Here is a 26,000-nt window from a genome sequence, read left to right as displayed (position 1 = left end):
CTGAAGGTTCTGATCCCACAGGGAAGGGTCCCAGGGCTGGAAGTTTTACAGGGAAAGGTCCCAGGGCTGGAGGTTTTGCAAGGAAAGGTCCCAGGGCTGGAGGTCCTGATCCCACTGGGAAGGATCCCAAGGCTGGAGGTTTTACAGGGAAGGGTCCCAGGGCTGAAGGTTTTCCAGGGAAAGGTCCCAGGGCTGGAAGTTTTATAGGGAAGGGTCCCAGGGCTGGAAGTTTTCCATGGAAAGGTCCCAGGGCTGGAAGTTCTATAGGGAAGGGTCCCAGGGCTGGAAGTTTTATAAGGAAAAGTCCCAGAGCTGGAGGTTTTACAGGAAAGGGTCCCAGGGCTGGAATTCTGTGGGCATCAGAGTGTAATTCCAAACTTTCAGCTGTGATTAAAGGTGGATTTGTGTAATTCCTGGGTGTTCTCAGTTCTACCAGTTCACAGTCGGCTCCCAGAGGGAAGGGAGGCTCCTGTGCCATGGGCATTATCCCGAAATTCTGGTCCTGGATGCAACCAGCCTGGAGGTCCTGTATTCCCTGATATCCAAGATCTCTCCTGACTGGATCAGCTCCATGACCATCATCAAATCCAACAGGACACAAGGTGATTATTGCAGGGACCTTCCAGAGCCCAGGATGCTCCAGCCTGGCCTGGGGCACTTCCAGGGATGGAACAGCCAAAGTTTTCCTGGGAAAACTGTGCCAGGTGGATGAGTTGACATGGTTTGAATGTCACCTGTGCCCGGGGCTGTTCTGCTCTGCTAATTGGTGGGTTTAATTATGAGCAGAGAGATGTGCCTGTGCTGGGGACTGGAATTCACCCTTGAATTGAGGGTGGCAGCAGCTGGAAACTGCACATTCCCAAATTCCCAGAGTGGGAATTGCAATTCCCAGCCATCAGAATTGCTGGAACAACCAGGAGTGACCTCTGGGATTGTTTCCTTTATTCCTGCTTTGTAACCAATGCACATTCCAGTTGGGATCCAAACACTCCAGAGTGTTTGGATAAAGTTCCCAAAATCCCAGAGTGGGAATTGCAATTCCCAAACCATCAGAATTGCTGGAACAACCAGGAGTGACCTCTGGGATTGTTTCCTTTATTCCTATTTTGTAACCCTCTTCACCAATTCACATTCCAGTTGGGATCCAAACACTCCAGAGTGTTTGGATAAAGTTCCCAAATTCCCAGAGTGGGAATTGCAATTCCCAAACCATCAGAATTGCTGGAACAACCAGGAGTGACCTCTGGGATTGTTTCCTTTCCTTTATTCCTTCTTTGTAACCAACAGACACTCCAGTTGGGATCCAAACACTCCAGAGTGTTTGGATAAAATTCCCAAAATCCCAGAGTGGGAATTGCAATTCCCAAACCATCAGAATTGCTGGAACAACCAGGAGTGCCCCCTGGTGTAAAGTGTTTCCTTTCCTTTATTCCTGCTTTGTAACCAACAGACATTCCAGTTGGGATCCAAACACTCCAGAGTGTTTGGATAAAATTCCCAAAATCCCAGAGTGGGAATTGCTATTCCAGAACTTCAGAATTGCTGGAACAACCAGGAGTGACCTCTGGGATTGTTTCCTTTATTCCTGCTTTGTAACCAATGCACATTCCAGTTGGGAGCTGACACTCCAGAGTGTTTGGATAAAATTCCCAAATTCCCAGAGTGGGAATTGCAATTCCCAAACCATCAGAATTGCTGGAACAACCAGGAGTGACCTCTGGGATTGTTTCCTTTATTCCTGCTTTGTAACCAATAGACACTCCAGTTGGGATCCAAACACTCCAGAGTGTTTGGATAAAATTCCCAAAATCCCAGAGTGGGAATTGCAATTCCCAACCCATCAGAATTGCTGGAACAACCAGGAGTGACCCCTGGTGTAAAGTGTTTCCTTTCCTTTATTCCTGCTTTGTAACCAATACACATTCCAGTTGGGAGCTGACACTCCAGAGTGTTTGGATAAAGTTGTAGATAAATTCCGTGTATTTTCCCAACAATATCTGTGTCCTGTCCTGGATTTTGTGCTTCCCAGAGGACACAGTCGTGGCTGTTTCCGTGACTGGAATCCTGAAGGTCTGGATAATCCCCTCGGAAGTGGTTGGGCTCCAGGTAAGCAGAGCCTGCTGGATTCCTCTTATTTCCTGCAGTGCTGAAGGATTTTATTCCTTTTTGTTCTTTTTCCTCCTTGCCAGTCAAAACTCAACCCCCAGAATTTTGCTTTAGTGCTCCAAGTTCCCAGCACAATTCCCAATCCTTCCCAGATAACTGGTTTCAGAATTAATAGCAGGATGGGCTCCAGGTTTTCCAAATCTGGTTTTTCTTTGTACCATTTCATGCTCTGGGTTGGTGTTTGCTGAGCAGACAATGCAGTTTTTAGGAATGTTCATTATTCAGGACTCCCTCCAGCTCTCTGTTATTGGGCATTTCCTGTGCACTAATGAATAAAACTCTTGAACAAGTGACTTGTGAAACGTTTCAGAGCCCTGGGAAATTAACTCCTCATAGGAACCTCTTGTAAAGGGTGTTTAACAATTAGAGAAAAATAAAATTATGTGTAGGAACCAAAGGGAGTGGGAGCTGCTTCATTCCAGCTTCCTACCTGGCTGCAAGGGTGGCTGAATCAGCACCACTAATCTGTCCTGCTGGGGAATTTGGGAGAATTAAGTGGCCAAAGAGGACACCACGTGCTCCTGCTGATCTCCTTAGGAGGAATAATGGGATAAAAGCTGCTCCAAGTGGTTGGGATTCCCTTGGGAATCAGCCACAGTCCCCGTTCTGTGCTGTGTGATGTGGTCCTAAGCTCAGTTTGAGCAGGTGATGCCAAAGGGGTTTTTGTTCTGATTTACACATTTTGGAGATTTTAGGAACACAGGAGTTGTAGATTTTAGAGGGTTAATATTTCTAACAGTTTAATGCCTTTCTATCACTACCCCTGTCCCAGAACAGGGAGCTCAAATCCCTTTAGTTAATTAATCTTGGTTAGACTCCTTTCCAAGGAAGAGCTGAAGGATATCAGAGACCCACAGAATGAAACATAAACACAGGTCAGAGTGACCCAAAAGCCAGAACTGGATGAACTCCAAGAGACCTTTGTGTGCCCGAGGAAGAGGAGCTGATGAAGACAGAGGGTCTTGATGATCCCAACAGGTCAGAGTGACCCAAAAGCCAGAACTGGATGAGCTCCAAGAGACCTTTGTGTGCCCGAGGAAGAAGAGCTGATGAAGACAGAGGGTCTTGACGATCCCAACAGGTCAGAGTGACCCAAAAGCCAGAACTGGATGAGCTGCAAGAGACCTTTGTGTGCCCGAGGAAGAAGAGCTGATGAAGACAGAGGGTCTTGACGATCCCAACAGGTCAGAGTGACCCAAAAGCCAGAACTGGATGAGCTCCAAGAGACCTTTGTGTGCCTGAGGAAGAAGAGCTGATGAAGACAGAGGGTCCTGACAACCCCAGACCCAATTCCACGGGGTTGGACCAGGGGTGGGACTGGGACTGGACTGAGAAATGTGTAAAGCAATGATTGGAGGGATCTTATTATAAAAGCCATGGAAACAAGAACTGGAACACATGGATGTCATCCTGTATTCCTGTGGACTGTAGGCCTGGGGTATTAAAGGACCTTTACTTTTATCTTACCCTGCACTAACGTGGCTCAGAGTCCTGGTTTTGGGGGGAAGGGTCATTCATGGCATCACAAGGAAGAGCTGAAGGATATCAGAGACCCACAGAATGAAACATAAACATAAACACAGGTCAGAGTGACCCAAAAGCCAGAACTGGATGAGCTCCAAGAGACCTTTGTGTGCCTGAGGAAGAAGAGCTGATGAAGACAGAGGGTCTTGATGACCCCAGACCCAATTCCAGGGGTTGGACCAGGGGTGGGACTGGGACTGGACTGAGAAATGTGTAAAGCAACGATTGGAGGGATCTGATTATAAAAGCCATGGAACAAGAACTGGGACACCTGGATGTCATCCTGTATTCCTGTGGGCTGCAGGCCTGGGGTATTAAAGGACCTTTACTTTTATCTTACCCTGCACTAACGTGGCTCAGAGTCCTGGTTTTGGGGGGAAGGGTCATTCAGGGCATCACAAGGAAGAGCTGAAGGACATCAGAGACCCACAGAATGAAACATAAACAAAGGTCAGAGTGACCCAAAAGCCAGAACTGGATGAACTCCAAGAGACCTTTGTGTGCCTGAGGAAGAAGAGCTGATGAAGACAGAGGGTCTTGATGATCCCAACAGGTCAGAGTGACCCAAAAGCCAGAACTGGATGAGCTCCAAGAGACCTTTGTGTGCCTGAGGAAGAAGAGCTGGTGAAGACAGAGGGTCTTGATGACCCCAGACCCAATTCCAGGGGTTGGACCAGGGGTGGGACTGGGGCTGGACTGAGAAATGTGTAAAGCAATGATTGCAGGGATCTTATTATAAAAGCCATGGAAACAAGGACTGGGACACATGCATGTCATCCTGTATTCCTGTGGACTGTAGGCCTGGGATATTAAAGGACCTTTACTTTTTATCTTACCCTGCACTAACGTGCTCAGAGTCCTGGTTTTGGGGGGAAGGGTCATTCAGGGCATCACAAGGAAGAGCTGAAGGACATCAGAGACCCACAGAATGAAACATAAACAAAGGTCAGAGTGACCCAAAAGCCAGAACTGGATGAACTCCCAGAGACCTTTGTGTGCCCGAGGAAGAAGAGCTGGTGAAGACAGAGGGTCTTGACGATCCCAACAGGTCAGAGTGACCCAAAAGCCAGAACTGGATGAACTCCAAGAGACCTTTGTGTGCCTGAGGAAGAAGAGCTGATGAAGACAGAGGGTCCTGACGACCCCAGACCCAATTCCACGGGGTTGGACCAGGGGTGGGACTGGGGCTGGACTGAGAAATGTGTAAAGCAACGATTGGAGGGATCTTATTATAAAAGCCATGGAAACAAGAACTGGGACATGGATGTCATCCTGTATTCCTGTGGACTGTAGGCCCTGGGATATTAAAGGACCTTTACTTTTATCTTACCCTGCACTAATGTGGCTCAGAGTCCTCGTTTTGGGGGGAAGGGTCATTCAGGGCATCACAAGGAAGAGCTGAAGGATATCAGAGACCCACAGAATGAAAACATAAACATAAACACAGGTCAGAGTGACCCAAAAGCCAGAACTGGATGAGCTCCAAGAGACCTTTGTGTGCCCGAGGAAGAAGAGCTGATGAAGACAGAGGGTCCTGACGACCCCAGACCCAATTCCAGGGGGTTGGTCCAGGGGTGGGACTGGGGCTGGACTGAGAGATGTGTAAAGCAATGATTGGAGGGATCTTATTATAAAAGCCATGGAACAAGAACTGGGACATGGATGTCATCCTGTATTCCTGTGGACTGTAGGCCTGGGATATTAAAGGACCTTTACTTTTTATCTTACCCTGCACTAACGTGCTCAGAGTCCTGTTTTGGGGGGGAAAGGGTCATTCACAGGAAAAGAACTAATTGAATGTTGGTTTGGGGTTTTCTAGGATACCACCCCAGTGTTTGAGGAGGAATCCAAGCCCATCTACTGCCAGAACTGTCAGAGCATTTCCTTCTGTGCCTTCACCCAGCGCTCGCTGCTGGTCGTCTGCTCCAAGTACTGGAGGGTAAGGCAGCCCCCCCTGGGCCTCCCCACCCTGAACTCCCTGCAGTAAATCACACTGAAACATGCAGAGCAAGAGGCTCTGAGTCCTCTCCCTGTGTCTCTGTCATCTCTTCAATATCTACATCTTGAACTTAAATCCCTCCCCACGGGATTGCCATTCCATGATCTGTAAGGTCCCTTCCAACCCAAAGCATTCCATGATTCTGGGATGTGAATCCCCAAATGAGCTGCTTGTCTGGTTAATGACCCTTAATCTGCCACCACTTTTGTGTCTCTTCCCAGGTTTTTGATGCTGGGGATTATTCCCTCCTATGTTCAGTCCCCAGTGAAAATGATCAGACCTGGACAGGTGGGGACTTTGTGGCAGCTGATAAAGTGATTGTGTGGACAGAAGATGGACAAAGTTTTATCTATAAACTGCCAGCCAGGTAGTCAAAAATTAAATAATTCCATTTATTTCATCTGAGATAAAAACATTGAAGAGCTATTGAAATACTGACCCAGTAAGGAAAGAGCAAACTGAAAATGTGCACATAAATATGCACATAAATATGAAACTATTACATTAATTGAAAATTGGGCATCAGAGAGGTTAAAAAGGTGGAGAATGATGAGTAAAACCAAACCTTTTCTTCTGGCATCTTCATGGTGTCCAAAAACCCCTTTGATCTGGCTGAAGATCCAGTTTTATCTTGAATATTCTCATGTAAACCAGGGGGGAACTCCTTCCTTACCTTCTCATGGTCAGAGAGTGAGGATGGGAGCACCATCCCTCTGTAATATAGTGATTGCTCTCTAAATCCAAGGAATTGCACTCCTTTCTCCCTGATTTCCCCCCAGCTGCCTCCCAGCCAGTGATTCCTTCCGCAGAGACGTGGGCAAAGCAGTGGAGAACTTGATTCCCCCTTTATTGTACAGCGTGTTGGACAGAGCAGACAAACAGGTAAATCTGTTCCTTTGGACTTTCCTTCCTGGACTGCATTCATTTCTGTCCTGCACTATGAACAGTTCTGGAGGTGAGCTCATGGTTTGCACGGTCTGAAGTTGATTGTTGTTGTTTTAACAGCTCCTGATATGCCCTCCAGTCACTCGGTTCTTCTGTGGGCAGGGAGAGTTTCCCTACAAGCTGCTGATCCAAGGAGACTCCTCAGGGAGACTGTGCATTTGGAGTGTGCCTGACACTCTGGAACAACAGGGGACTGCAAGAGGTACCCAATTCAGAGCCTTGGGGTGTTTTAGGTCTGGTTTTGCTGGATAAAGCCCTGCTGGTTCTCCCAGAGGTGCCTGAAGTTGGGTTTTAATTGTTACCTTCCTGTAAGGGCTGTAGTTACTTTATTTTATCATACATGACCAGAATCACAATTAAATTATTCATGTAAGAGTTACACTGACTGCATTTCTTCATATATAACAAAACATCTTAGTCAGCTTTATTGTTACAGCCAGTAAATGAATTTCCACTACAGAACCATGGGATGGTTTGTGTTGGAAGGGACCTTACAGCTCACCCAGTTCTGTATCAAGAACAGCATGGCCAGCAGGCCCAGGGCAGGGACCCTTCCCCTGTCCCCAGCCCTGGGGAGGCCACACCTTGAGTGTTGTGTTCAGTTCTGGGCCCCTCAGGTCAGGCAAGAGATTGAGGGGCTGGAGCGGGGCCAGAGAAGAGCAACGAGGCTGGAGAAGGGACTGGATGTGGCTCTGAGTGTCCTCTGAAACACCTCCAGGGACAGAGAATCCACCATGTCTTGATCCAACCCTGCTCTGATCAGGGACAGAGAATCCAACATGTCTTGATCCAACCCTGCTCTGATCAGGGACAGAGAATCCAACATGTCTTGATCCAACCCTGCTCTGATCAGGGACAGAGAATCCAACATGTCTTGATCCAACCCCACTGTGATCACCACTCCGTGCCCTGGTCTGGTGATCACAGTAGGGTTGGATCAAGGGTTGATGATCTCCGAGGTCTCTTCCAACCCAAGTGAGAGGAGAAGAGCAACGAGGCTGGAGAAGGGACTGGAGCACAAGTGCTGTGGGGAGAGGCTGAGGGAGTTGGGGGGTGTTCAGCCTGGAGAAGAGGAGGCTCAGAGGTGACCTCAGCACTGTCTCGAACTGCCTGAAGGGAAGTTCTGGCCAGGTGGGGCTTGGTCTCTTCTCCCAGGCAACCACCAGTAGGATTAAAGGGCACAGCTTGAGCTCTGCCAGGGGAGGGTTAGATTGGATATCAGGAGGAAATTCTTTGCAGAGAGAGTGCTCAGGGATTGGAATGGGCTGCCCAGAGAGGGGGTGGATTCTCCAACCCTGGAGTTGTTTAAGCTGAGACTGGATGTGGCACTGAGTGCCCTGGGCTGGTGAGCACAGTGGGGTTGGATCAAGTGGATTCTCCATCCCTGGAGATGTTTAAGACGAGACTGGACATGGCACTGAGTGCCATGGGATCAAGTGGTGGTGGACTCACCATCCCTGGAGGTCTTTCAGATCACAGAATTATAGAATCATAGAATGGATTGGGGTGGAAAAGACCTCTGAGATTATCAAGTCCAACCCTTGGTCCAACTCCAGTCCCTTTACCAGATCATGGCACTCAGTGCCACGGCCAAGCTCAGCTGAAAAACCTCCAGGGATGGGGAATCCACCCCCTCTCTGGGCAGCCCATTCCAATCCCTGAGCACTCTCTCTGCAAAGAATTTTTTTCTGATCTCCAACTTCCATTTCCCCTGGCAGAGCTTGAGCCCATCGTGCCCCCTTGTCCTATTGCTGAGTGCCTGGGAGAAGAGACCAAGCCCCACCTGGCCAGAACTTCCCTTCAGGCAGTTCCAGACAGTGCTGAGGTCACCTCTGAGCCTCCTCTTCTCCAGGCTGAACACCCCCAGCTCCCTCAGCTGTGGGGTTGGATCAAGGGTTGGACTCGATGCTCTCAGAGGTCTCTTCCAACCCAGTTCATTCCATGATTCCATGATTCGACCTCCCACTGCACCAAGCACCTCAACTCCTTCTCCCACCTCACCCATCCTTCTTTCTCCCCTCCTTTTCCCCAGGCCTTCCAGCCACCACATCCGTGTCCCTGCAGGAGGCGTTTGACCAGCTGAGCCCTCGCCCCGCGGGCATCATCGACCAGCTGAGCATGGCCCCGGGCGCGCCGGAGCCGCTGCGGGTGACGGCCAGCGTGTACATCCCGGCGCACGGGCGGCTGGTCTGCGGGCGCGAGGACGGCAGCGTGGTCATCGTGCCCGCCACGCAGACGGCCATCGTGCAGCTGCTGCAGGGAGAGCACATGCTGCGCAGAGGTACGGCTGCCACGGGGCACTGGGACAGTTTGGGGGCACCAGGTGGCCAAGAAGGCCAAGGGGATCCTGGCCTGGATCCAAACTAGCGTGGCCAGCAGGCCCAGGGCAGGGACCCTTCCCCTGGACTCTGCCTTGGGGAGGCCACACCTTGAGTGTTGTGTTCAGTTCTGGGCCCCTCAGGTCAGGCAAGAGATTGAGGGGCTGGAGCGGGGCCAGAGAAGAGCAACGAGGCTGGAGAAGGGACTGGAGGTGGCACTGAGTGTCCTCTGAAACACCTCCAGGGACAGAGAATCCACCAGGTCTTGATCCAACCCCACTGTGATCAGGGACAGAGAATCCAACATGTCTTGATCCAACCCTGCTCTGATCAGGGGCAGAGAATCCAACATGTCTTGATCCAACCCTGCTCTGATCAGGGACAGAGAATCCAACATGTCTTGATCCAACCCTGCTCTGATCAGGGGCAGAGAATCCAACATGTCTTGATCCAACCCTGCTCTGATCAGGGACAGAGAATCCAACATGTCTTGATCCAACCCTGCTCTGATCAGGGACAGAGAATCCAACATGTCTTGATCCAACCCTGCTCTGATCAGGGACAGAGAATCCAACATGTCTTGATCCAACCCTGCTCTGATCAGGGACAGAGAATCCAACATGTCTTGATCCAACCCTGCTCTGATCAGGGACAGAGAATCCAACATGTCTTGATCCAACCCCACTGTGATCAGGGACAGAGAATCCAACATGTCCAACAGAGTGCCCTGGGCTGGTGATCACAGTGGGGTTGGATCAAGTCGTGGTTGGATCAAGTCATGGTGATGTCAGTGGGGTTGGATCAAGGGTTGATGATCTCAGAGGTCTCTTCCAACCCAAGTGAGAAGAGCAACGAGGCTGGAGAAGGGACTGGAGCACAAGTGCTGTGGGGAGAGGCTGAGGGAGCTGGGGGTGTTCAGCCTGGAGAAGAGGAGGCTCAGAGGTGACCTCAGCATTGTCTGGAACTGCCTGAAGGGAAGTTCTGGCCAGGTGGGGCTTGGTCTCTTCTCTTAAACAAGAGGGCACAGCTTGAGCTCTGCCAGGGGAGGGTTGGGTTGGATATCAGGGAGAAATTCTTTGCAGAGAGAGTGCTCAGGGATTGGAATGGGCTGCCCAGAGAGGGACTGGATTCCCCATCCCTGGAGGTGTTTAAGCTGAGCTTGGCCGTGGCACTGAGTGCCATGATCTGGTAAAGGGACTGGAGTTGGACCAAGGGTTGGACTTGATGACCTCGTAGGTCTTTTCCACCCCAATCCATTCTATGATTCTGTGATAATTTACAGAATTTTATACCAAAATATTTTTTCTCAATGTCACAAATATTACTATAACAAATAGGGTGAATTTCCTAAGACTGACCTACAGTGGGTCTGTGTTTCTTCTAACCAAGATCAGCACCTTGGCTTGTGACCTGTTGCAGTGAAAAGTGTTTCTCTGCCTGTCTGTGTTCCCCACTCCAGGTTGGCCACCCCACCGGACGCTGCGGGGCCATCGCAACAAGGTGACATGTCTGCTGTACCCCCACCAGGTGTCCCCCCGCTACGACCAGCGCTACCTCATCTCGGGGGGCGTGGACTTCTCCGTCATCGTCTGGGACATCTTCTCGGGGGAGATGAAGCACATCTTCTGTGTGCATGGGGGGGAGATCACCCAGCTGCTGGTGCCACCAGAGAACTGCAGTGTGAGTGGGGGGGTCTCTGCAGCCCCCACAGGGAGTGGGATTGTGGGGTGGGATCAGCTCAGTGGGTTCAAACTTGGGTGTAACAACGCCAAGGTCAGGGGTTCGATCCCCTGTATGGGCCATGGACTGAAGAGTTGGGATTCTGATCCTTGGGGGTCCTTCCAGCTCAGCATAGTCTGGGATTCTGTGATTATTATCACCTTGTTATATATTACTCTATTATTTATGTATTTTTATATATATATATCTGTTTATATTTATATCACAGAATCCCAGACCATTCTGAGCTGGAAGGACCCCCAAGGATCAGAACCCAACTCTTCAGTCAATGGCCCACACAGGGAATCGAACCCCTGACCTTGGTGTTGTTACAGCCAAGTTTGAACCCACTGAGCTCATCTCAGGGTCATAACATTATGTATTATTATGTACTTTTACTATATTATTTATATTATATATGTTTTGTATAATTATATGTATTATGCATTACTATGTATTGTATTATTGCTGAGATCAGCTCAGTGGGTTCAGACTTGGCTGTAACAACACCAAGGTCAGGGGTTCAATCCCCTGTGTGGGCCACTGACTGAAGGGTTGGACTGGATGATCCTTGGGGGTCCTTCCAGCTCAGAATAGTCTGGGATTTTGGGAATTCTGATTCTGTGGGATGTCAGCCTGGAGCACTGGGCCAGCTCTTGCAAGAGCTTGCCTGAAAAGCTCTTCCAAAGAAGAGCTGAATTATGTTATTATTATGTTGTTATCATTATAATCCTTACTATAGCAATACTAATTATAACATGATATAATATATAACATTATGTATTATTATGTGCTTTTACTATATTATTTATATTATATATGTTTTATATAATTACATGTATTATTCATTACTATGTATTGTATTATTGCTGAGATCAGCTCAGTGGGTTCAAACTTGGGTGCAACAACACCGAAGTCTGAGATATAAATATAGATATAAATATAGATATAAATATAGATATATAAAATATATAAATAATATAGTAATATATAAATAATATAGTAATATTTAACAAGATGATAATAATGACAGAATCCCAGACTGTTCTGAGTTGGAAGGACCCCCAAGGATCAGAATCCAACTCTCAAGTCAATGGCCCACACAGGGGATTGAACCCATGACCTTGGTGTTATTACAAGCAAGTTTTAACCAACTGAGCTGATCTCAGGGTCATAACATTATGTATTATTATAGACTTCTATTATATTATTTATATTATATATATTTTTATATAATTATATGTATTATTCATTACTATGTATTGTATTATTGCTGAGATGAGCTCAGTTGGTTAAAACTTGGTTGTAACAATGCCAAGGTCTGTGATATAAATATAGATATGAACATAGATAGATATAAATATAGAAATAATATAGTAATATATAACAAGATTATAATAATCACAGACCATTCTGAGTTGGAAGGACCCCCAAGGATCAGAACCCAACTCTTCAGTCAATGGCCCACACAGGGGATTGAACCCCTGACCTTGGTGTTATTACAGCCAAGTTTGAACCAACTGATCTCATCTCAGGGTTATAACATTATGTATTATTATGTACTTTTACTATATTATTTATATTATATATGTGTTGTATAATTATATGTATTATGCATTACTATGTATTGTATTATTGCTGAGATCAGCTCAGTGGGTTCAAACTTGGGTGTAACAATGCCAAGGTCTGTGATATAAATATAGATATGAACATAGATAGATATAAATATATAAATAATATAGTAATATATAACAAGATTATAATATTCACAGACCATTCTGAGTTGGAAGGACCCCCAAGGATCAGAACCCAACTCTTCAGTCAGTGGCCCACAGAGGGGATTGAACCCCTGACCTTGGTGTTGTTACAGCCAAGTTTGAACCATCTGAGCTCATCTCAGCAATAATACAATACATAGTAATGTATAATACATATAATTATATAAAAATATATAATATGAATAATATAATAAAAGCATATAATAATACATAATGTTATGACCCTGAGATCAGCTCAGGTGGTTAAAACTTGGTTGTAACAATGCCAAGGTCTGTGATATAATTATAGATATAAACATAGATATATAAAAATATATAAATAATAGAGTAATATATAACAAGGTGATAATAATCACAGAATCCCAGACTGTTCTGAGTTGGAAGGACCCCCAAGGATCAGAACCCAACTCTTCAGTCCATGGCCCACACAGGGGATTGAACCCCTGACCTTGGTGTTGTTACAGCCAAGTTTGAACCATCTGAGCTGATCTCAGCAATAATACAATACATAGTAATGTATAATACATGTAATTATACAAACATATATAATATAAAAAACATACCAGTAAGGAATATCATCCCAAAGATTATCAATGGCACAGTAGCATTTCTGATGTGAGCAGGTGCATTGCTGTGACTTGCTCCTTTATGTGTTAGGAAGATGTCAAGCTTGAGGTGCCTGGTTTTCTTGCTAGAACAGGTTCTTGTTCCAGTGAGGAAAAGCTTTTCAATGCCAACCCCCTGCACTGTGATGAAGGTTTGTCTCTGTGTTTGCTCCCCCAGGCCAGGGTGCAGCACTGCGTGTGCTCCGTGGCCAGTGACCACTCCGTGGGGCTGCTGAGCCTGAGGGAGAAGAAGTGCATCATGTTGGCCTCCCGCCACCTCTTCCCCATCCAGGTGATCAAGTGGAGGCCCTCAGATGACTACCTGGTGGTGGGTTGCTCCGATGGCTCCGTGTACGTCTGGCAGATGGACACTGGTGAGCACAGGGATGGGCTGCAGGCATGGGAACATCATCCTGGATCAAAACTAGCATGGCCAGCAGGCCCAGGGCAGGGACCCTTCCCCTGGACTCTGCCTTGGGGAGGCCACACCTTGAGTGTTGTGTTCAGTTCTGGGGCCCTCAGTTGAGGAAAGAAATTGAGGGGCTGGAGCAGGGCCAGAGAAGAGCAGCGAGGCTGGAGAAGGGACTGGATGTGGCTCTGAGTGTCCTCTGAAACACCTCCAGGGATGCAGAATCCACCATGTCTTGATCCAACCCTGCTCTGATCAGGGACAGAGAATCCAACATGTCTTGATCCAACCCCACTGTGATCACCAGCCCAGGGCATGGAGTGATCACAGTAGGGTTGGATCAAGGGTTGATGATCTCCGAGGTCTCTTCCAACCCAAGTGAGAAGAGAAGAGCAACGAGGCTGGAGAAGGGACTGGAGCACAAGTGCTGTGGGGAGAGGCTGAGGGAGCTGGGGGTGTTCAGCCTGGAGAAGAGGAGGCTCAGAGGTGACCTCAGCACTGTCTGGAACTGCCTGAAGGGAAGTTCTGGCCAGGTGGGGTTTGGTCTCTTCTCCCAGGCAACCAGCAGGAGAACAAGAGGGCACAGCTTGAGCTCTGCCAGGGGAGGTTTAGGTTGGATATCAGGAAGAAATTCTTTGCAGAGAGAGTGCTCTGAAATTGGAATGACCTGCCCAGAGAGGGGGTGGATTCTCCAACCCTGGAGTTGTTTAAGCTGAGACTGGATGTGGCACTGAGTGCCCTGGGCTGGTAATCACAGTGGGGTTGGATTAAGAGTTGGACTTGATGATCTCAGAGTCTCTTTCAACCCAACTGATTCTATGATTAGAAATTTCACAAAACCAGATGTTTTGTATTTTTTTTGTCTCTTTTCCCTTTCCCTCCCACCTCTGCAGGGGCCCTGGATTGGTGTGTGATGGGAGATCCTGACCATGTGTGACAAGGCAGTGCCAGTGACCCCCCAACTCCTCCCTCCTTTTTCTGAACCTTTTCCCTTTCCCTCCTACCTCTGCAGGGGCCCTGGACCGGTGTGTGATGGGAGATCCTGACCATGTGTGACGAGGCAGTGCCGGTGACCCCCCAACACCTCCCTCCTTTCTCTGAACCTTTAACAGCCCCTTTTCTCTTTCTCTCCCACCTCTGCAGGAGCCCTGGACCGGTGTGTGATGGACATCACAGCAGTGGAGATCCTGACGGCGTGTGACGAGATGGTGCTGGTGACCCCCCAACACCTCCCTCCTTTCTCTGAACCTTTTCCCTTTCCCTCCCACCTCTGCAGGGGCCCTGGACCGGTGTGTGATGGGAGATCCTGACCATGTGTGATGAGGCAGTGCTGGTGACCCCCCAACCCCTCCTTCCTTTCTTTGAACCTTTTCCCTTTCCCTCCCACCTCTGCAGGGGCCCTGGACCAGTGTGTGATGGGAGATCCTGACCATGTGTGATGAGGCTGTGCTGGTGACCCCCCAACACCTCCCTCCTTTCTCTGAACCTTTTCCCTTTCCCTCCCACCTCTGCAGGGGCCCTGGACCGGTGTGTGATGGGAGATCCTGACGGCGTGTGACGAGATGGTGCTGGTGACCCCCCAACCCCTCCTTCCTTTCTCTGAACCTTTTCCCTTTCCCTCCCACCTCTGCAGGGGCCCTGGACCGGTGTGTGATGGGAGATCCTGACGGCGTGTGACGAGATGGTGCTGGTGACCCCCCAACACCTCCTTCCTTTCTCTGAACCTTTTCCCTTTCCCTCCCACCTCTGCAGGGGCCCTGGACCGGTGTGTGATGGGCATCACAGCAGTGGAGATCCTGACGGCGTGTGACGAGGCGGTGCCGGCGGCGGTGGACACGCTCAGCCACCCCGCTGTCAACCTGAAGCAGGCCATGACCCGCCGCAGCCTGGCTGCCCTCAAGAACGTGGCCCACCAGAAGCTGCAGACCTTGGCCACCAACCTGCTGGCCTCGGAGGCCTCGGATAAGGTCAGTGGGCACTTCACTGCAGCCCCTCTTTCCATAAGGGAATAAAACATGGGAGGTCTCCGTTGCTGGAACTGAAAGGTTCTCAGCCAAAGCTCTCTGGAAATTCAGTGAAGACAGAAATGGGGTTGTTCCCCAGTTTGTGTTGCTGTCCATGACTCCACCTCAGTGTGTGTCCTACTCTTGGTATTATTCAGATCTGGAATCATGGAGTCCTTTAGGTTGGAAAAGCCTTCCAGGCCCCTGTGAGTGCAGTTGTTCCCACATGTCCCCAAGTGCCACATCCACACAGCTTTTAAGGCAACTCCACCTCTGCCCTGGACAGCTTTGCCACTGCTGGACAGCCCTTTCCACAAAGAAACATTCCCAGTATCCAGCCTAAACCTCCCCTGGCAGAGCTGGTGGCCAGCAGAGTGCAGCAGTGCTCCACTCCCAGCTTCTCCCAGTTACCCCTTTCCTTTGCCTTCTGCTCTTCTCTCCTCTTGGGAGGGAAATGTCCCTTGTGGGGACACCCAGGGAAGGCTTTGGGGGTGAAAGCATTGGGAGTGGAGACACTGGGAGTGGAGACACTGGGAATGGAGACACTGGGAATGGAGACACTGGGAGTGGAGACACTGGGAGTGGAGACACTGGGAGTGGAGACACTGGGAGTGGAGGCACTGGGAGTGAAAGCATTGGGAGTGGAGACACTGGGAGTGAAAGCATTGGGAGTGGAGACACTGGGAGTGGAGACACTGGGAGTGGAGGCTCTGGGAGTGGAGGCTCTGGGAGTGGAGGCACTGGGAGTGGAGGCACTGGGAATGGAGGCACTGGGAGTGGAGGCACTGGGAGTGGAGGCACTGGGAGTGGAGACACTGGGAGTGGAGGCACTGGGAGTGGAGACCCTGGGAGTGGAGGCACTGGGAGTGGAGGCACTGGGAGTGGAGACACTGGGAGTGGAGGCACTGGGAGTGGAGGCACTGGGAATGGAGACACTGGGAGTGGAGACACTGGGAGTGGAGACCCTGGGAGTGGAGGCACTGGGAGTGGAGGCACTGGGGGTGGAGACACTGGGGGTGGAGACACTGGGGGTGGAGACACTGGGAGTGGAGGCACTGGGAGTGGAGGCACTGGGAGTGGAGACACTGGGAGTGGAGGCACTGGGAGTGGAGACACTGGGAGTGGAGACACTGGGGGTGGAGACACTGGGAGTGGAGGCACTGGGAGTGGAGACACTGGGAATGAAGGCATTAGGGACAGTAATAAAGCTTTTCAAAACTTACATTAATGTTCTGCTTTCTCCTTTTCTGACTTTTTCCAGTTTTATCCCATAGCACCTTAATTCCCTTCCTCCCTTTTTTTCCCCCTTGGGAGGAAGGGGAGGAGGAAGAAGCTGGACTTAAGTAGTGGAATGACCAACAAGTGGTGCAGTAATTGGATGTCTGGATGAATTTGAGTAGTTTATTTTCCAGCAGCATAAGCTGGTTCTGTAGATCAGTATCCAAATCTGAAACATTTAATGTGTTTTAAGCTTAATAACAAAATATTGTGTTTTTGTTGTTCCCTGGATTATAACTATGATTTTATAGAATTCAGGAGAAAGAAATGTGAACTTTGTGTCTTACCTGGAGAGCTTCATTTATCCATAAATGCTGCAAGTTAAATTTCTGCATTCAGAGGGTGTGACTTTCAAACTTGGATCACCCACAGCTCCCTTGACAGAAATTTCCCTTTGTTCTCCTGTTTCCCAGGGGAATTTACCGAAATACTCCCATAACTCCCTGATGGTTCAGGCTATCAAGACCAACCTGACCGACCCCGACATCCACGTGCTGTTCTTCGACGTGGAGGCGCTGATCATCCAGCTGCTGACGGAGGAGGCCTCGCGCCCCAACACGGCCCTGGTGTCCCCAGAGAACCTGCAGAAAGCCCCCGGGGGCTCTGACAAGGGCGGCTCCTTCCTCACGGGCAAGCGGGCGGCCGTCCTCTTCCAGCAGGTCAAGGAGACCATCAAGGAGAACATCAAAGAGCATCTGCTGGACGACGAGGATGAGGATGAAGACGCCGCCAGGCAGAGGAGGGAAGACGGCGACCCGGAGTATCGCTCCAGCAAATCCAAACCTCTGACTTTGCTGGAGTACAACCTCACCATGGACACAGCCAAGCTGTTCATGTCCTGCCTCCATGCCTGGGGCCTCAATTCCGTGCTGGATGAGCTGTGCCTGGATCGCCTCGGGATGCTGAAGCCGCACTGCTCCGTGTCCTTCGGCCTCCTGTCCAGAGGAGGACACATGTCCCTGATGCTCCCTGGCTACAACCAGCCCGTGGGCAAAGCAGCCCAGGACAGTGGAGAGCCAGGCAGGAAGGTGTCCATCACAGAGGGGCTGGGCAGGGGCACCTACGGCGTGTCCCGTGCCGTCACCACCCAGCACCTGCTCTCCATCATCTCCTTGGCCAACACGCTGATGAGCATGACCAACGCCACCTTCATCGGGGACCACATGAAGAAAGGCCCCACCAGGTACAGCAGAGGGCACTGGCAGAGCTGGGCACTGGCAGCAGGGGCTGTTGGAGTCCAGCACTGTATTTTGTGTCTCTGTGCCGGGGGGTTTGGCGTGTTCGGTGGCTCCGACACGCTCCGGGGATGGAACTGGTGTGTTTGTCTCCTGATGGATGTTCTGTCTTTGTCTCTCCCTGGGTATTCCATGTTTAGGCCCCCCAGGCCTGGCACGCCCGAGATGGCCAGAGTGAAGCCACCCCCTCCCATCTCCAGCCATGCAGCACAAGGACAGATCAAACAAGGTAAAAATCCCTTCCTTTGGATCCGTCGGATCTGCCGTTCCAGCTCTTGACACCCCATTTACCACCATGTTCTTTTAAGTTGAATTTAAAATATTCCTGGGTTATAAATGGCAGGAAAAAGTAGAGCAATATTGTGTTAGCAAAAAGTAGTAACATTGTAATATCAATCTAGATAAAATTATTGGTTAAGACCTTTCTAAGAATCAGTGCAAGGTGCTGATTCTGCTGCAAAGTCGTGCCCTGACAGGGAATTTTTGCCTTTTTTAAGTGCTCTGGTGTTGAGGTAATATAAGAGGTTTAAAGCCTGTCATTAAGGGCTCTCCAGACTCATCCAGAAGTGTTCCTGTAGGAATGATCCCAGCTCTGTGCTGCTCACTCCTGGGCTGGCTGGATCTTGGCTGTAACAATGCCAAGGTCGTGGGTTCGATCCCCTGTGTGGGTTATTGAGTGAAGAGTTGGACTTGATGGTCCTTGGGGGTCCCTTCCACCTCAGAACAGTCTGTGAGTCTCTCACTTGTCTGTCTGTGAAACTGCTCACGTTGTAAGAGCAGCAACAGCTCCAACAAAACCAGGCAAACAACTCCAGAGGGAGCCTTTAATTCCAGGCTGGGCTGGGTTTGTGCTTTTATAAGTTACATTTCTCCTAAAAAAACCTCCTGCAAGCAGGGCTGGATGGGATTCACTCCAGCCACCCTGTCCGTGTGTTCCTGGGGTGGAAAGCCTGGAAAAAGGAGGTGGGATCCAGATGGGATTCACTCCAGCCACCCTGTCCATGTGTTCCTGGGGTGGAAAGCCTGGAAAAAGGAGGTGGGATCCAGATGGGATTCACTCCAGCCACCCTGTCCGTGTGCTGCTGTTAGGATGGAAAGCCTGGAAAAAGGAGGTGGGATCCAGATGGGATTCACTCCAGCCACCCTGGATTGGAATAAAAGGCAGGGATTGGAATGGAATAAAAGGCAGGGATTGGGATGGAATAAAGGCAGGGATTGGGATAAAGGCAGGGATTGGGATGGGATAAAGGCAGGGATTGGGATGGGATAAAGGCAGGGATTGGGATGGGATAAAGGCAGGGATTGGGATGGGATAAAGGCAGGGATTGGGATGGGATAAAGGCAGGGATTGGATTGGAATAAAAGGCAGGGATTGGATTGGAATAAAGGCAGGGATTGGAATGGAATAAAAGGCAGGGATTGGAATGGAATAAAGGCAGGGATTGGAATGGAATAAAGGCAGGGATTGGATTGGAATAAAGGCAGGGATTGGATTGGAATAAAGGCAGGGATTGGGATGGAATAAAGGCAGGGATTGGAATGGAATAAAGGCAGGGATTGGAATGGAATAAAGGCAGGGATTGGAATGGAATAAAGGCAGGGATTGGAATGGAATAAAGGCAGGGATTGGAATAAAGGCAGGGATTGGAATGGAATAAAGGCAGGGATTGGAATGGAATAAAGGCAGGGATTGGAATGGAATAAAGACAGGGATTGGATTGGATTGGAACAAAAGGCAGGGATTGGATTGGAATAAAGGCAGGGATTGGAATGGAATAAAGGCAGGGATTGGAATGGAATAAAGGCAGGGATTGGAATGGAATAAAGGCAGGGATTGGAATGGAATAAAGACAGGGATTGGATTGGATTGGAACAAAAGGCAGGGATTGGATTGGAATAAAGGCAGGGATTGGAATGGAATAAAGGCAGGGATTGGAATGGAATAAAGGCAGGGATTGGAATGGAATAAAGGCAGGGATTGGATTGGAATAAAGGCAGGGACTGGGATAAAGGCAGGGATTGGGATAAAGGTGGGGATTGCCAGGGGATGCTGGTGCAGGACATGGGGCTGGAGCTGCAGGAGGAAGTGGCCACCAAGACCTCCCCAGCCCACCAGGAGGGGATGGTTTTAAGTTGAATTTTAATTTGGAAGTTGAATATTATTTTTGAAGTTGAATTTTAGTTTTGAAGGTGAATATTATTCTTAAGGTGAATATTATTCTTAAGTTGAATATTATTTTTTAAGTTGAATATTATTTTTTAAGTTGAATATTATTTTTTAGGTTGAATATTATTTTTAAGGTGAATATTATTCTTAAGGTGAATATTATTCTTAAGGTGAATATTATTTTTTAAGCTGAATATTATTTTTTAGGTTGAATATTATTCTTAAGGTGAATATGAATATTATTTTTAAGGTGAATATTATTCTTAAGTTGAATGTTATTTTTAAGTTGAATATTATTCTTAAGTTGAATATTATTTTTAGGGCGAATATTATTCTTAAGTATTCTTAAGGTGAATATTATTTTTAAGTTGAATATTATTCTTAAGGTGAATATTATTTTTAAGTTGAATATTATTCTTAAGGTGAATATTATTTTTAGGGTGAATATTATTTTTAAGGTGAATATTATTTTTAAGGTGAATATTATTTTTAAGTTGAATATTATTTTTAAGTTGAATATTATTTTTAAGTTGAATATTATTTTTAAGGTGAATATTATTTTTAAGTTGAATATTATTTTTAAGTTGAATATTATTTTTAAGTTGAATATTATTTTTTAAGGTGAATATTATTCTTAAAGTGAATATTCTTAAGTTGAATATTATTTTTAAGTTGAATATTATTCTTAAGTTGAATATTATTATTAAGGTGAATATTATTTTTAAGTTGAATATTATTTTTAAGTTGAATATTATTCTTAAGTTGAATATTATTCTTAAGGTGAATATTATTTTTGAAGTTGAATATTATTTTTAAGGTGAATATTATTCTTAAGGTGAATATTATTTTTAAGTTGAATATTATTTGTAAGTTGAATATTATTTTTAAGTTGAATATTATTCTTAAGGTGAATATTATTCTTAAGGTGAATATTATTCTTAAGGTGAATATTATTCTTAAGGTGAATATTATTCTTAAGGTGAATATTATTTTTTAAGTTGAGTCTCCTCCCCAGCTGAATATTCCAGTTGAAGATTATCCTTTGCTTTCCATCCCCAGTGGTACCAAGCTGTTTTTCTGCACCTGCTTTCCTCACTCTCCTCTTTTTTTCTCTCTTTTCTTCCTCCTCTGCTGTGCCAGTGGCTCCTGCAGCTCCTCCTGCCCCGGGCTCTGGGCACTCTGACACTGCTTTGCCTTCCTGTTTCTTAGTCAATGAAGGTATTCCCTCCTCCCTTCTTTAATTCCTGCTCAAATCCTTCACCATTATTAGGACATTTTAGTTGGATTTCCAAAGGAGTTTTTTCTTTCCTTTCCCTGGGGGTGGGTTTGTTGTTTTCTCTCTCTTAATGAGCTCCTGCAAATGAGGCACAGAAAATCAGTTTGGTCTCATCTCCATCTGTGCTGGTTTAAAGGTGAACCAGCAGGGGAAATGAACTCACCACGAGAGAGATTATAAATCAGACCTAAAATTTAATAATAATATTACAATAACAACACTGACACACACAAGGGAAATTGCTTTCAACTCACAAAGCCCCAGCAGTATAACCCAGTGTCCTGGGGCACAAACCCAAGGGGGTTTGTTTGCCCTTGTGCTGAGACCCCTGTGGCTCCCCCAAGTCCAGAGCAAAAGGAAAAGAAAACCCTGTTGGTGCAGGCGAGGGCTGTGGTCTGGGCGAGAGCGGGGATCTCCTCCTGTCAAGGTCCTGCTGCTGCTCTGGATCCAACAAGAGGTTCCCAAGGTCTTCTTACCCACCCCTTATGTACCCTCAGGGAGCTCTCAGTCCCTCCCCCTGGGCGGGGACTCACACAATGGGTGATTAACTCTGGGAGCCAGGGGGTGTTGTTGGACCGTTGATGGCCCATTGGCAGCTCCGCCCCCTCAGGCTGGGTGTGAAGGTGCCAATGACTCCCTGGGCAGCTGCTGCTAATGGCCCATTGTCCTTGGGGAATGAATAGAGGGGGTAGAATATACAGCTTTGATCACCCCCACACAGGGTTACCCAGGGGGTGTTGAACTGTTGATGGCCCATTAGCAGCTCCGCCCCCCTCAGGCTGGGTGTGAAGGTGATAATGGCTCCCTGGGCAGCTGCTGCAAATGGCCCATTGTCCTTGGGGAATGAATAGAGGGGGTGGAACACACAGCTTTGATCACCCCCACACAGGGTTAGCCAGGGGGTGTTGTTGGACCGTTGATGGCCCATTGGCAGCCACGCCCCCCTCAGGCTGGGTGTGAAGGTGCCAATGACTCCCTGGGCAGCTGCTGCAAATGGCCCATTGTCCTTGGGGAATGAATAGAGGGGTGTGCTGGTTTAAAGGTGAACCAGCAGGGGAAATGAACTCACCACGAGAGAGATTATAAATCAGACCTAAAATTTAATAATAATATTACAATAACAACACTGACACACAAGGGAAATTGCTTTCAACTCACAAACCCCAGCAGTATAACCCAGTGTCCTGGGGCACAAACCCAAGGGGGTTTGTTTGCCCTTGTGCTGAGACCCCTGTGGTTCCCCCAAGTCCAGAGCAAAAGGAAAAGAAAACCCTGTTGGTGCAGGCGAGGGCTGTGGTCTGGGTGAGAGCGGGGATCTCCTCCTGTCAAGGTCCTGCTGCTGCTCTGGATCCAACAAGAGGTTCCCAAGGTCTTCTTACCCACCCCTTATGTACCCTCAGGGAGCTCTCAGTCCCTCCCCCTGGGCGGGGACTCACACAATGGGTGATTAACTCTGGGAGCCAGGGGGTGTTGTTGGACTGTTGATGGCCCATTGGCAGCCACGCCCCCCTCAGGCTGGGTGTGAAGGTGATAATGGCTCCCTGGGCAGCTGCTGCTAATGGCCCATTGACCTTGGGGAATGAATAGAGGGGGTAGAATACACAGCTTTGATCACCCCCACACAGGGTTAGCCAGGGGGTGTTGTGCTGTTGATGGCCCCTTAGCAGCTCCGCCCCCCTCAGGCTGGGTGTGAAGGTGATAATGGCTCCCTGGGCAGCTGCTGCTAATGGCCCATTGACCTTGGGGAATGAATACAGGGTGTGGAATACACAGCTTTGATCACCCCCACACAGGGTTAGCCAGGGGGTGTTGTTGGACCGTTGATGGCCCATTAGCAGCTCCGCCCCCTCAGGCTGGGTGTGAAGTGATAATGGCTCCCTGGGCAGCTGCTGCTAATGGCCCATTGTCCTTGGGGAATGAATAGAGGGGGTGGAACACACAGCTTTGATCACCTACACACAGGGTTAGCCAGGGGGTGTTGTTGGACCGTTGATGGCCCATTAGCAGCTCCGCCCCCTCAGGCTGGGTGTGAAGGTGATAATGGCTCCCTGGGCAGCTGCTGCAAATGGCCCATTGTCCTTGAGGAATGAATAGAGGGGGTGGAATACACAGCTTTGATCACCCCCACACAGGGTTAGCCAGGGGGTGTTGAACTGTTGATGGCCCATTAGCAGCTCCGCCCCCCTCAGGCTGGGTGTGAAGGTGATAATGGCTCCCTGGGCAGCTGCTGCTAATGGCCCATTGTCCTTGGGGAATGAATAGAGGGGGTGGAACACACAGCTTTGATCACCCCCACACAGGGTTAGCTGGTCCCTCCTGCTGAACTAGGACACCATCTGATTTTTAGGGTTTATTTTTTTTAGGGTTTCTTTGACCAACTGGGGGTTGGTGGTGGAGGTGAGTTTGGTCCAAGAAATATTCGAAAAATGGCTTTTTGCACAAAGAAAGTGGATTCAAATCAGAGTTTTTAGGTATAAAAATTCCTGCTTCAATGTCCCTCTTCAAGTGGAAATTCCTCTTGTTAATTCATTTTCCTTGAAGGAAACTTGATATAATCATTTCTTCAGCCCCTGGAAGAGCTCGATTGGTGGTGAAAATATTCAGGGTTTTGTGCCCAAAATTGCTGAGAATTTAAAAAGGCAGATTTTTATGTTCACCTGAAGTAATTTTCAGCTCAGTGATATATTGAATTTAATATCAAGTATAATATAGAGAAAATATTAAATATAATATTAAATAATTTTCAAGGCAGTGATATATTGAATTTAGTATCAGGTATATTAATATACAAAATGTGTATTAAATATAATATTAAATATTTTTCAGGTCAGTGATATATTGAATTTAATATCAAGTATATTAATATATATAATGTATATTAAATATAATATTAAAAAAATTCAGGTCAGTGGTAAATTGAATTTAATATTAAATATGTTAATACTTATAAAATAGAATATAAAATATAGTATTAAAAAAATTTCAGGGCAGTGATATGTTGAATTTAATATCAAGTATAATATAGAGAAAATATTAAATATAATATTAAATATTTTTCAGGGCAGTGATATATTGAATTTAATATTGAGTATATTAATATATATAATGTATATTAAATATAATATTAAATATTTTTCAGGTCAGTGATACATTGAATTTAATATTAAATATGTTAATATGTATCAAATATAATATTAAATATATTTAACATTAAAAAAAATCAGGTCAGTTATATATTGAATTTAATATCAAGTATATTAATATATAATATAATATTAAAAAATTTAAGGTCAGTGATATATTGAATTTAATATTAAAGATGTTAATACATATAAATATAATATTAAATATAATATTAAAAAATTTTCAGGTCAGTGACATATAGAATTTAGTATCAAGTTTGTTAATATATATAAAATAGAATATAAATATAATATTAAATATTTTTCAGGGCAGTGATATATTGAATTTAATATCAAGTATAATATAGAGAAAATATTAAATATAATATTAAATAATTTTCAGGTCAGTGATAAATTGAATTTAATATTAAATATGTTAATATATATAAAATATAATATTAAATATATTTAACATTAAAAAAATGCAGGTCAGTTATATATTGAATTTAATATCAAGTATATTAATATATAATATAATATTAAAAAATTTCAGGTCAGTGATAAATTGAATTTAATATTAAATATGTTAATACGTATAAAATAGAATATTAAATATAATATTAAAAAATTTTCAGGTCAGTGATATATTGAATTTAGTATCAAGTTTGTTAATATATATAAAATAGAATATAAATATAATATTAAAACTCTTTCAGGTCAGTGATATATTGAAATTAGTATCAAGTGTATTAATATATATATTGTATATTAAATATAATATTAAATATTTTTCAGGTCAGTAATATATTAAATTTAATATTAATTATGTTAATATATATAAAATAGAATATTAAATATATTTAACATTAAAAAAATTCAGGTCAGTGATATATAGAATTTAGTATCAAGTTTGTTAACAGATATAAAATAGAATATAAATAAAGTATTAAAACTTTTTCAGGTCAGTGATATATTGAAATTAGTATCAATTGTATTAATATATATATTGTATATTAAATATAATATTTAAATTTTTTCAGGTCAGTGATATATTGAATTTAGTATCAAGTATATTAATATATATAATGTATATTAAATATAATATTAAAAAAATTCAGGTCAGTGATCTATTGAACCTAATATTAAATATGTTTATATATATATATAATATAATAATAAATGTATTTAACATTAAAAAAATTTCAGGTCAGTGATATATTGAATTTAATATTAAAGATGTTAATACATATAAAATAGAATATTAAATATAATATTAAAATCCTTTCAGGTCAGTGATATATTGAATTTAATATCAAGTATATTAATATATATAAAATATAATATCAAATATAATATTAAAAATTTTTCAGGTCAGTGATATATTGAATTTAATATTAAATATGTTTATATATAAAATAGAATATTAAATATAACATTAAAAAAATTTCAAGTCAGT

At 45.9% G+C, this 26,000-nt stretch overlaps 1 protein-coding gene across 4 annotated transcripts in view; it reads left to right on the top strand.

Moving 5' to 3' along the window:
* The window catches only part of WDR7 (WD repeat domain 7), an 87,745-nt gene that overhangs the window by 12,961 nt on the left and 48,784 nt on the right, over positions 1–26,000 (top strand). For 3 of the 4 annotated variants that reach the window (XM_071580892.1, XM_071580890.1, XM_071580891.1), the window contains exons 5-17: positions 428–602; positions 2,030–2,106; positions 5,510–5,629; positions 5,911–6,056; positions 6,469–6,571; positions 6,695–6,836; positions 8,667–8,915; positions 10,412–10,632; positions 13,233–13,428; positions 15,216–15,430; positions 17,158–17,927; positions 18,120–18,208; positions 21,287–21,364. In XM_071580892.1, coding sequence (XP_071436993.1) covers positions 428–602; positions 2,030–2,106; positions 5,510–5,629; positions 5,911–6,056; positions 6,469–6,571; positions 6,695–6,836; positions 8,667–8,915; positions 10,412–10,632; positions 13,233–13,428; positions 15,216–15,430; positions 17,158–17,927; positions 18,120–18,208; positions 21,287–21,364 — 2,581 coding nt within the window. The remainder of the gene's footprint in view (positions 1–427; positions 603–2,029; positions 2,107–5,509; positions 5,630–5,910; positions 6,057–6,468; positions 6,572–6,694; positions 6,837–8,666; positions 8,916–10,411; positions 10,633–13,232; positions 13,429–15,215; positions 15,431–17,157; positions 17,928–18,119; positions 18,209–21,286; positions 21,365–26,000) is intronic. The other variant, XM_071580893.1, reaches the window with a different exon arrangement.

The sequence above is a fragment of the Pithys albifrons genome, chromosome Z, assembly GCF_047495875.1.
Source record: "Pithys albifrons albifrons isolate INPA30051 chromosome Z, PitAlb_v1, whole genome shotgun sequence".
In the NCBI taxonomy this organism is placed as follows: Eukaryota; Metazoa; Chordata; class Aves; order Passeriformes; family Thamnophilidae; genus Pithys; species Pithys albifrons.
Note: the sequence above shows the minus strand (reverse complement) of the source record. Positions and strands in the feature narration are given on the sequence as shown.